The 12,656-nt window shown below is 34.8% G+C and overlaps 1 protein-coding gene across 1 annotated transcript in view; it reads left to right on the top strand.

Annotated features, from left to right (window-relative positions):
• Window positions 1-12,656, top strand: part of PTPRZ1 (protein tyrosine phosphatase receptor type Z1) — a 224,851-nt gene that overhangs the window by 163,931 nt on the left and 48,264 nt on the right. The window contains 2 exon segments of the mRNA XM_006149215.2: window positions 1-3,419; window positions 7,469-7,613. The exon segment at window positions 1-3,419 is cut by the window's left edge and continues 1 nt beyond it. Of these exon segments, the coding sequence (XP_006149277.1) occupies window positions 1-3,419; window positions 7,469-7,613 (3,564 nt within the window).

Here is a 12,656-nt window from a genome sequence, read left to right as displayed (position 1 = left end):
AGGGACTAAATACAATGAGGCCAAGACAAACCGATCCCCAACGAGAGGAAGTGAATTCTCTGGAAAGGCTGACGTTCCGAAAATAGCTTTCAGTTCCACTTCCCAGCCAGTAACTGAATTAGCCACAGAAAAAGGTATTTTCTTGACTTCTCACATGGCGACTGAACTGCCACCTCATACTGTGGAAGGTACTAAAACTGTTCTTAGATATCCACTGGTGAACTTTTCTGGGACTGCAGAATCTTTAAATGCAGTTTCTGTAACAGAATATCAAGAGGTATCCACTGATCTCAGTGAGGAAGAGAATTTACTGACCAGTTTCAAGCTCGACACTGGAGCAGATGATTCTTCAGGCTCCAGTCCTGCAACTTCCGCCACACCATCTACTTCTGAGAACATCTCTCATGGGTATATATTTTCTTCAGAAAACCCAGAGGCAATCACATATGATGTCCTTATACCAGAATCTGTGAGAAATGCTTCAGAAGGATCAGCTTCATCAGGCTCGGAAGAATCACTAAAGGATCCTTCTGTCGATGGAAGTGTTTGGTTTCCGAGCTCTGCAGATGTGACGAGACAACCTGATGGTGGATCGGGCAGAGAGAGCTTGCTCCACACTAATTTCACTGAGATTCAGACTGATGAATCTCAGGAGACAGCTGAGTCCTTCTCACCAGGCCCGGTGATGTCACAGGGTCCCTCAGTCACAGATATGGAAATGCCACATTATTCCACCTTTGCCTATTTCCCGACTGAGGTAACACCTCATGCGTTGACGCCATCCACTGGACAGCACGATTCCGTCCCCACTGTCAACGTGGTCCACTTGCAGACAACCCAACCAGTATCCAATGGTGAGACACTTCTTCAACCTTCCTACAGTAGTGAAGTCTTTCCTCTAGTCACCCCTTTGTTGCTTGACAATCAGATCCTCAACACTACCCTTGCTGCTTCAAGTAGTGATTCGGCCTTGCATGCTACACCTGTATTTCCCAGTGTTGGTGTGTCGTTTGAATCCATCCTGTCCTCCTATGAGAGTGCACCTTTGCTTCCATTTTCCTCTGCTTCCTCCAGTAGTGAATCGTTTCGCCACCTGCATACAGTTTCTCAAATCCTTCCACAAGTTACATCAGCTACTGAGAGTGATCAGGGGTCCCTGCATGCTTCTCTGCCAATGGCTGGGGGTGATTTGCTATTAGAGCCAAGCCTTGTGCAATACTCTGATGTGGGGTCACATCAGACCACTGCTTATGCTGCTTCAGAGACATTGGGATTTGATAGTGAATCTGGTGTCCTTTATAAAACGCTTATGTTTTCTCAAGTTGAACCATCCGGCAGTGATGCCATGATGCATGCACGTTCTTCAGGGCCTGAACCTTCTTATGCCTTATCTCATAACGAGGGCTCCCAGTACACCTTCGCTGTTCCTCGCAGTTCTGCAATACCTATGCATGATTCTGTCGATGTGTCTTCTCAGAGTTCCTTACTTAGCAGCCTTAGCCATGTATTGATGCCTCAGTCTTCATTAATAACCCCAACTGCATCGTCACTGCAGCCTACTCACGCCCCCTCGGGTGATGGGGAGTGGTCTGGAGCCTCTTCTGATAGCGAATTCCTCTTACCTGACACAGATGGGCTGACAGCCCTTAGCATTTCCTCACCTGTTTCTGTCGCTGAATTTACATATACAACATCTGTGTTTGGTGATGGTAATAAGCCGCTTTCTAAAAGTGAAATAATACATGGAAATGAGACCGAACTGCAAATTTCTCCTTCCAGTGAGATGGTGTATCATTCTGAAAGCACAGTCATGCCCAACATGTATGATCATGTAAATAAGTTGAATGCTTCTTTACAAGAAATCTCGGTTTCCATTTCTAGCACAAAGGGCATATTTCTAGGGTCTCTTGCTTATTCTGCCACTAAGGTTTTTGATCATGATATTAATCAAATTCCAGAAAATAACTTTTCAGTTCAACCTGCGCATACCGTATCTCAAGCAGTTGATGGCACCTCGCTTAAACCTGTGCTTAGCGCCGACTCAAAGCCAGCATCCTCTGACCCTGCTTCTAGTGAAGTGTTATCTCCTTCAACTCAGCTCTTATTTTATGAGGCCTCCGCTTCTTTTAATACTGAAGTATTGCTGCAACCTTCCTTTCAGGCTTCTGATGTTGACATCTTGCTTAGAACTGCTCTCCCAGCTGTGCCTAGTGATCCAATATTGGTTGAAACCCGCACGGTTGATAAAATTAGTTCTACAATATTGCATCTCATGGCATCAAATCCTGCTTCAAGTGAAAACATGCTGCACTCTGCACCTGTGCCAGTTTTTGATGCATTGCCTACTTCTAATATGCACCCTGCTTCACTTCAAGGTTTAACTGTTTCTTACACAAGTGAGAAATATTCTGAACCAAGTTTGTTGAAAAGTGAACATTTCCAGCAAGTGGTGCCTTCTTTGTACACACAGGATGAGCTGTTCCAAACTGCTGATTTGGAGATTAAACAGGCCATGCTCCCCAAAGGAAGGCATGCATTTGCTACTCCTGTTTTATCAATCGATGAACCACCAAATACACTTATAAATCAGTTTCTCTATTCTAGTGAAGTTTTCACCTCCACTGAAAGTGCTGCTATGGATGAGGTGTTAGCTGGTATTCCAACAGTTGTTTCTGATACATTCGTATCCGCTCATCCTTCTATTTCTTTAGGAAATGGGTATGTTTCTCCCAACAGAGATAGCTCTAGCACTACTACCAAGTGGCTGTTTCCATCGAAAGCAATTTCTAAGGTGGCTCCTAGTGCCGATGGAAGGGGTGGTAGTGAAAATGATATCGATGATGATGATGATGATGATGATGATGACGACAGGGATAGTGATGGCTTATCCATAAGTAAGTGTATGTCCTGCTCAGCCTATAGAGAATCACAGGAAAAAGTAATGAATGAGTCAGATGCCCAGGAAAACAGGCTTGTGGATCAGAATGACCCAATCTCATATTTACCCTCCGAAAATTCTGAAGAAGAAAATAAAGTCACAGGTGTAACCTCAGACAGTCTAACTGGTATGGACACAAGTCCTGATAGATCACCATCAACAAATGCACTACCCTCAAAGCACAATGATGGGAAAGAGGAAGATGGTGTTCCAACTGGCAGTGCCCTTCTTCCGTTCACCCCAGAATCTAAAGCATGGGCTGTTCTGACGAGTGATGAAGAGAGTGGATCAGGGCAAGGGACCTCAGATAGCCTTAATGATAATGAGACTTCCACAGATTTCAGTTTTCCAGACATTACTGAAAGAGATGCTGATGGGGTCCTGGAAACAGGTGATTCGGAAATAACTCCTGGATCCCCTCAGTCCTCAACACCATCTGTTACTAACAGGCACTCAGAAGTGGTCAACGTTTCAGAGGCAGGTTAGTTATGGTTCAAAAGGATACATCGAGGTTTGGTGGTTTTCTTGATCTAAAAGTTAAATAGTAAAATAATGGAATGATTGAAATTGGGCATGTCATCTTTTTTTAAAAAATCAGAATATTTAACAACCCAATTACAGTTTTCAAAGTATGATCTTATTCATGATTTCAAGTGAATATTTCAATAGATCTTGGTCTTTATTTCTCTCCAAAATAAAGCAATTTTTATTTATTGTCAATTTTTATATTCTACAGGATGCCTAATATGTGTGGGAGAAATTATGTGTGCACAATGCATTTTTAGTTTACTGAATTTTAATGGTAAAATCAGAGTGTGCTATTTTCAGTTGATTTTAATTTTCATATCTGTGTCCTAAAATAAGTTGTAAACTAATTCTATTGAATTATAAAATGAAGCACCTTTCTGGCACACTCCATGGAAAGAAATGAGATAATTTGCACATTCATGTCAACTTAAGGAGTTTTTTTGAAAAAGTTCTATTGCTATGTTTTGAGAGCTAATGTAACAGTTTTTCAAAAAGGTTTTGTTTAAAAAATTTTTCTTTGCTTACCTTAGTATTGCCTAAAGAGGGCAGTGTGAACCAACTAAATATATTCTACTTTTTCTGTGAACACCTTTCTAAGTTAAATAATAGGCATTAATATGCATAGTATGTGTAGGTATTGTATGACAAGATGTAAAACACTAAAACGTTTTCTGTAGAAATGCATTTGATTTGTTAATGTATTTTATGCTAATCAGTTTATTGGCCAGATGTTTATTAGAGCAGATTATTTGCAGCATATATAATACAGATGTCTGCTTTAAATGCCAATGGGAAGAAGAGAAGTTCAATTCCAGTAAGCCTTTGAAATACTAGATATTTTTACTGAGTTGAACACAAGAGTTTTATAGTTTGCTTTTATTAAGTTTTAAGGTATTTCTTTAATAATGAAAATATTTAAGTCTTAACAGTAAGTCAAAAGATAGGCTAATGACGTCTCTTGTATTCTTATCACATAAAAATGAATATTTAAAATATTCATTTATGAATATTTATAATATCCATAGATATAAATCTCATTAGGATGTTTTTATATTAAATCTCATTAGGATGTTTTTTTTCTCTTTGTTATTTTCAACTCTAAAATTAATTGTATATTTTTTTCCTTCAATGCAGTGGCCATTAAAAGTTTATACACTTCAATAGAGAAGTCTTTCTGTATTCTGACTTGATACCTATTTAACATTACATGGCAGTATAGACACAGAAGCACTGATATGTGAAAATGAGTAATGGATCTGTAGGTCATTGCATTCATTTATGTTGTCATAAATGGATTGTGCGTTTATCTGTCCTCAATAATAGTATTTTTCCTTTCACTTTTTTTACTAGATTCATTTTAAGAAAAAATATCAGGAACTCATCCATTTTTCTATCTTGTTAGGTATTGGCATTGATTTTTCTTGTTAGATTATACTGCTATGCTAAACCTAGAATTACTGACTAAATTTTAGTAAGTTTCTCTTCAACGCACTAATTAGGTGTATTTAATCATTAAGAGTATATTCTTCCACTAATGAGGAGAAAACAATGTGAATAAAACATCTAACATCACCGACTGATGTAATTAATGAAGTAAACAAGATCAAACAAGTTTAGGGAAAAAAATCTTGCCTGTTTTTAAAACTGTATATCTATAAAACACGTACACACACTCATATTCTGTCTTATCCAAAAATTGAATATGCCCCTTTATCAAATGCATATAGATTAATTTTGAAACTTCTAATTGTATGATGTATTCTAGAATAAAGAACAATGTATAAGGTATGATTCTGAAAATGATATGTGTTAAGGCAAATATTAGTATTAGCAAATTATAAATGAACAAGCTGAGACCCAGATAGACCAGATTATTTGATCCAGATCACATAAGGAGTAAATACAAAACTGATCCTGGAAATGTGTTACTGGCATCTATCTCTGAGAGATTATGCATACATGATTAAGGATAATAAAATATGTATAATGCTTAAATTGTAATACCAAAAATATCTTGTTTTATTCTCAACATGTATCTTAAAACATCCATCTTAGTTGTTCTTTTCCTGATGACCTGTTAGGAGATTCTTTCTTTTGTGTAGGTAATTCATACACGCCCCTAAGTCATACCAAGACATATTTTAGTCTCAACCAACTAAAAATAAAATGCAACTAGTTCCTTGTTATATAAAGTAACCAACTCATTGTCTTTACTTTCATGTGGTATTCCATCTTGTATAAAAGACCGAGATATTGTAATATATAATTATCATAGAAGTACTATTTGACTCCGCTGTGATTTCAGATCAGGTCTATATACAAGACTATATGTAAGTACATGTGTGTATATAGTGCATGTGCATAAATGTGATGTATATTGTGTGTATTACATATTCTATGCATTATATAGCTTACATATATACCACTTACTATATTTCACTTATATAGATGTATGTGCCTATATACTTCTATATAAATGAGACACATTTTTGCCTATATATACAGCCATATACATACTGCTATGTATATTTGTGGTTATTAAAGGCTTATATAATTTTATATGCTATCTTGGTATGTACATTAATGTACATCATTGGTTTTTCAGACTGTAAAACGGATTGAGATCACATGACAGTCTCATCACAACACAAATTGTTGAGCCTTACATAAATTTCTGATTCAGAAATTTGGTGTGATTTGGGTAGGGCCCAAATTTGGCATTGGACCAAGTTACAGGTGATGCTGATGCCTCTGTTCTGGGAACCACATGTCAAAAATGATTGATATAGATGATAATAATAAGCCCCATGGGTAATTACTAAATACTGGAGACCTTCATTTATTACCTCCAAACTTACTTTCTATTTTACAACAATCGTTAATATAGGGAAAATGTGAAGACAACGTTGCATAAAACGAGATGCTTTCCTAAATTTTCTAAATTTTAGTTAGATCTATTTTAATGCTATGTAAAAGCATTTATATTAATCACAAATTTCTTATTCTTAAATATTGAAAATTAAATTATTCCTTATGTCTCATACCACTCTTGTAAAACACTGATATAAATGCTTCAAAAGTGCCAACTATGTAAGAAGCTATAGACTTTGATGGGGAAGTCCAGTTCTTTCAGAATTTCTACAGGCAAACTAAGTGAGAGCATCATTTCCTACATAGTTATGTCAGCATATCATCATTTTAAAGACACTTCTTACATCCAATCATCTTGATTTCTCACTGAACACACCGCAAGGCAGATGGAAGAATTGTTACTGGCCACTAACATCACAGTTCTGAAATTTTTCACAACTTGAAAGGATATCTCTAGTTTACAGTGATTTTCAAAGTGCTACTACAATAATGGTCCCAAAAATAGTCATTGACCATCTTTCAAAATTAACCCATGGATCAAATTATGTGTTCTTACTTTATCTTAAAAATATTTCTTTGATGTATATATTTCTTCAATTTACATACACCAATATTTTTATTCCTGGTGGAAAAAAATAAACAGTAAAGGAGATCATTTAAAATAACATTTAAAACCAGTCTATTTTAAAATTAAACTAGTTTGCTGGATTGAAAGGTTATCCTAATGTAAGAAAGATTCCATTAAAATTTAGGAAATCAGGATTATATATGATGATTCAGTAAATAGCTTTGTTTTCTCTAATCATTTATGTGAAAACTGAATAATTTTCTTATTTTACCTCCATTTCCCTTTTAGCAAGCTTTTTAAAGTGTGTATTATGTGCACTTCTAGCCACAACACCCTTACCCGGGTGCTAGTCTCTCTTGGAATGTTATAGTTCTTCAGGTCTATTAGCCAGCCTTAATTTCAAAACTTGTCTTGCACTGGCTTAGAATCATAGACATTCTTTGCATCATAGAGTCAAATTTTAAAGGTGAGTAACAGCAATGAAGGTTGCAATTAATCAGTTGTAAAGTATTATGACTTCTTTCAGCTTAAATATCAACTCTCTCAATTTTCTCCGACTACAGAGGCCAGTAATAGTAGCCATGAGTCTCGTATTGGTCTAGCTGAGGGCCTGGAATCCGAGAAGAAGGCAGTTATACCTCTTGTGATCGTGTCAGCCCTGACCTTTATCTGTCTAGTGGTTCTTGTGGGTATTCTCATCTACTGGAGGTAAGTTGAGTGTTTTGGAACACTTCATTCCTAAAGCTCAGATGTTGCCTATATTTCATCTGAAAAGTCTTCAAAGAATGTTTAAAATTCTTTTTATTTGCAAGGAGCTATTAAGTCATTCAAGTAATTATGAACAAGGTGAATTTGTGAGTCTAAATTTAAACAAAATAATGAAAGGGTTCATTGTTCTTCAGACTTGGATCAAACAATTGGAAGTAAAATTAAGAGGAACTTTGACTTCAGTTAATATTTCATACGGTATTTTGACAGTTGCCCATCCATATTACTCTAATTCATACTCAAACTTATCATAGCATTTAACACAGTTTTTTTAGATGTTATAATTGCAAAAGTTATTATTTAGGTAGACATATCTTCTGATACAGTAAAAAGAGTATTTTTTCTTAAACAATAGAGATTGTACAAGGTGCATATTGATTATGCACACTAATTTTTGAAAAAAAAAGTGCAAAAATACAAATCAAACAACTGAAATATAAATATGACTAGAGACTAAGGCTAATGACCTTATATTCAGATATGTGGACTTTTGAAATTCTTTATATATGCTTTGAGGATGAAATATAGCTTAATTCTCATCAATAATTTATTAAAACCTTTAAAGAACAGAGACAATTGCACTCCTCCGAATTTTTGCATCCTATACCAAGCAGAACACATAGCAAATTAGTGCATTTACCACGGACAGTGAAATTCCGTTAACTGTGTTTTGGAAAACGAGGACTTTATAATGTCTATCATATCTGAAAATCAAAAAAGGGGGTAACTTAGTATTTTACACTTCTATTTTGAGAGAGAATTTTGTTCAGGAAATCTGTAATTAATTACTTTCTGTTTAGCAACATTATTCTGTAAGTTCATATCATCATTCTTTACGTGTTCTCCCAAAAACAAGTCTTCAGAGAGTTCAAGGAAAATGCAGATTTTGAACAAACTATGCATGGATTTCAGAAATTTTTGCACCAAAATAAACTGATACTCCAATTCCATTTTTCCACAGACTTCATGAAGTCCTGTCCTGTATTCTTTTTCTTCGTTAACTATCTCCCAATGTAGTTAGTGTGAATTCCTACTGGGAAGTATCAAAAATGAATGAATGTTGAATGAGAACCACTATGTTCAAAAAATGTATGCTTACTGAGGAGAAAGAATTTTCTATGTAACATTTATAATATTCTACACAAAAGTGTACATTTCGCAGCTGAAATCTAATGCATAGAGAGGTCAGAGAACAAGGGATATTGATAGGTCATATTGGCCAGGCTAAATGTAAAATAAAAAGCAAGATTCAAACTGCATGGGATTCAGAATGCAAGTGTAAAGGAGAAGGGGATTCTAGACAAAGACACAGAGGTAGGAAGATCAGTAAGAAAGGAAGAACTAGTTGTGTTGAATATATTAAGGCCTGGTGCATGTAGCTGCATGTATTTGAACTCTGGCTGGCGAAGGTAAAATGTTTTCATGACCAGCTGTGCTTGTATCTGACTACTTTTGCAGAATAGAGTAGGCTGTAGACTACAGAAAACAAATCATGCTTTTGTTACCCTACATGAGTTAGGACTCTATTCTGCCCATACCAAGATGCAAATCAAGCTGCTCTTCAGTCTGTACTCCAGTTATTCTTACCATCATTAATGACCCTTTTAACCAGAGTCCACGCTCAGGAGGATGTTTTAAACAAAGCACATAATCCGTACATGTTTGTTCAATGAGAATTCATATTCCTTTCTCCCCATTCTCCACCGGACTGTTGATCAAACGTACTACAGCAATATCATGTTTACAAATGACTAATGTCTGCCTAATATGATTTTCCCTGACAAACTCATTTTTTTAAAGTAATGGGAATTGGTAATTTTTTAAAAATTTACATAAAATAGAAAATATTTCTTAGTAAATAGTGCTAGTATACAGTCCCAATAAAGATATTAGATGGGTTATAGTTATAGGATTGAACTAACTAGAATGAGGATCTTAATCTCTGTTAGTTAAGATGTCAAATATACATTCTGAAAATTTGAAAATCAGTATCATATGATTTGGTATTGCATGGAGAATTAAAATCTGAAGTGGCTTTTATTTTCTATCAGTAATAGGTCATTTATCTGTGTTAGTGGGAAAAAGATAAAATACCATCTGAAAACATATTAATTTCACCCTTAACAATAAGATTTTCTCTTTTTCTCACAAATAAGATTTTATTTGCTTCGAATACAGAGTACAGTAGTTTAAAATATGAATACTTTGTTGGTTTATTTATGTTTTATATCATATATTCTGAAAAATTTTATTACTCTTACCCCCATTTCAAAATTGTTAAAATATCATTAAATATGTGTCCTATTCACTATTCAAATCTGTCCTGAAGTTACACTATAAAATGTAACTTTTTCAATCATAATAAAGTAAGGTAACGTTTCTGAATCACGAGATTACAGTGTTAGTGCATTCTTCATGGCTTGTATGAATTTTTCAATTCCAGTGTAGATGATTTGTAAATGATAGGATTTTATAAGTCAATATAAAAACATTTTAGACATTTGTATGAACCATAGCCTGTGAGAAAGTTTAAAAAATCTAACGAACATTACTAATAGTAATGTAGTCCTTATGAGTTTTTAAAAGTTAATATATATAAATATTTTTGTTTAAAAAAGCTACATTGAGATAAAATTAATATGTCCAAACTAACCTGTTTAATGTGTACAATTCAGTGGTTTTCAATGTATCTTAGTAGGTCTCTAATGACTCATGGTGTTGAGTATTTCTTTATATGATTGCTGAACATTTGTATGTCTGCTTCGAAGAAATGTGTATTCAAATCCTTTTCTGCCTATTTTTAAGTTACATTATTTTTCTATTTTTGTATATATTTCAGATACAAATTTTTTGTCAGATAACTGATTTGTAACTATTTCCCCCTATTCTATGGTTGTCTTCGTACTTTCTTAATGGTATCTTTCAATGTACAAAAGTTTTAAATTTGCTTTAAATCCAATTCATCTCTTTTTCTCTTGTTGCTTGTATGCTTGGTATCATATCTAAGAAAATATTGTCTAACCTAAGGCCACAAGATTTACTTCTAGATTTTATTGTAAGAATCTAACAAAAGTTGAAGAACTCAGGGTTCCTGATTTTAAAACTTCTTACAAAGCTAATTAAGTCAAGTACCAGCATAAGAAAAGACATGTAGATTGGAATAGAATTGAGAGTCCAGAAGTACAGTCTTAGGCTTAAATTCAGTGGACTTTATTTTTTAAAATACATTTTAAAGGATTATTTTATTTAAGTTTATTATTATTATTATTTTAATTTGACCAGAGAGAGACAGATACAAAGACAGAGAGAAAGTGAGAAAGTAAGCTGCCAGGTCTGGGACTCAAACCACGGTCAGTGATGTGGGAGTCCACTGCTCTTAACCACCATGCCACCTACCAGCCCCATGGTCAATGGATTTTAGACAAAGGTCCCACAATACTTCATAGGACAACAAATGGGACTAGTATGATTGTAATACACACATATAAAAAAATTCTCATTAGACATTTTTCTTACTGTGTACAAAAATGAACAATAACAAAAAGAAAAACAGACCTAAGTATAAGAGTAAAAAGTACAAAATTCTGAGAAGGAAATATTTAAACACTTTCACAACCTACTTTTTAGGAGAAAAATAATCCCAAACTGGAATAACAAGTTCCCTTTTTTGTCTTCCTTAGCTAACTCAGGCTATTCCCATACATATTATTTAATCTTCGAGAGAAAGCATGTGTTAGCAGAAATACAGTCTTAGAAGTGATAAAATTTGAGATGCTTTCCCAGTTCTGCCTGATATTTGTTATATGACCTTGGATGTGTCACTTATCCACTTAAATCTTGATTTTCTCTATTTGCCACTCAGTTAACTAGATCATCTTTGATATTATAGTCAGACCTTCATCAAATGTTCTGTGAATGAATGCAGCATATGGAATATTGTTTAATATTTATATAAGGATACTGAGAAATAGAATAACAGTTACACATTTCTAGCTTTTAATTCTAAATACTTGCTGTGATGAAAAGGTGTAAATTAAATAATCAGATTACCATTGATTGATAGGACCTATGTCTACAAGTTTAAAACAGTCATCACTTTTTCCATCATGGTTGAATGATAATTAGCACAAGACATAGTTATCAACACTTAGCACATAGATGTGAAGACATTCACTGCTTATACCGAACAGATGGACTATAGATATTGAATCTTGTCATACATTAAATAATATGCCTTGAAATTATTTCCAGATGTTTAAAGATATAATTTACATGAGCCAAGGCTTGAGTTTCTAAGATGCAAGATGATTTCAACAGGAAGATTTTTGAGTAATTAAAAACAAAAAGAAAAGAACAAAAAGGGAAAAATTTCTAGAGCCTTTTAAAAAGCTAGAACTTAGGGACAGCCCCATGGCCTAGTGGTTAAGGGAGCCAGATCCCACATGGCCAACCCACAGTTCAAATCCTAGCTCTATTGTCTTAAAAAACACTCTGGCCATGTATCATGTATGCATGCATGCCCCAAATCCTGATAGGATGGAGAAATGAAGAGAAGGGATTGTAGTATGGCCATGCTTCATTGGCGTGTGCTTCTCCCCTACCCTTCTTTACTTCTCTGGTGGTAAGTACACCGACACTCTAGCAACAATAGCAACAAAAACTATATACTAGGGACCAGGTGGTGGCTCAGTAGTCACATAACTGGATTCACATGGGAAGGTCTTGGGTTCACATGTCACATGCTTTTAATTTAGTCTGGCTGAAACTGGGGTGGATTGCAATTTAATGACCCTGTTGGGGGTGTCTTTCTCTCTCTCTCCCCTCCCTGTCTCTCTCTTTCTTAGAAGAAATAAACTTTAAAAAAGGAAAGTTAGAACCTAAAAATACCAAAGATATATTTAGAAAAATGATGCACTGTAATATATTCCTAAGCAATATATAGATGACTTTTAGCCATAATTTAGCTTATACTATTTTTATTTT

Source organism: Tupaia chinensis, unplaced genomic scaffold (assembly GCF_000334495.1).
Source record: "Tupaia chinensis unplaced genomic scaffold, TupChi_1.0 Scaffold000257_1, whole genome shotgun sequence".
Lineage (NCBI taxonomy): Eukaryota > Metazoa > Chordata > Mammalia > Scandentia > Tupaiidae > Tupaia > Tupaia belangeri.
Note: the sequence above shows the minus strand (reverse complement) of the source record. Positions and strands in the feature narration are given on the sequence as shown.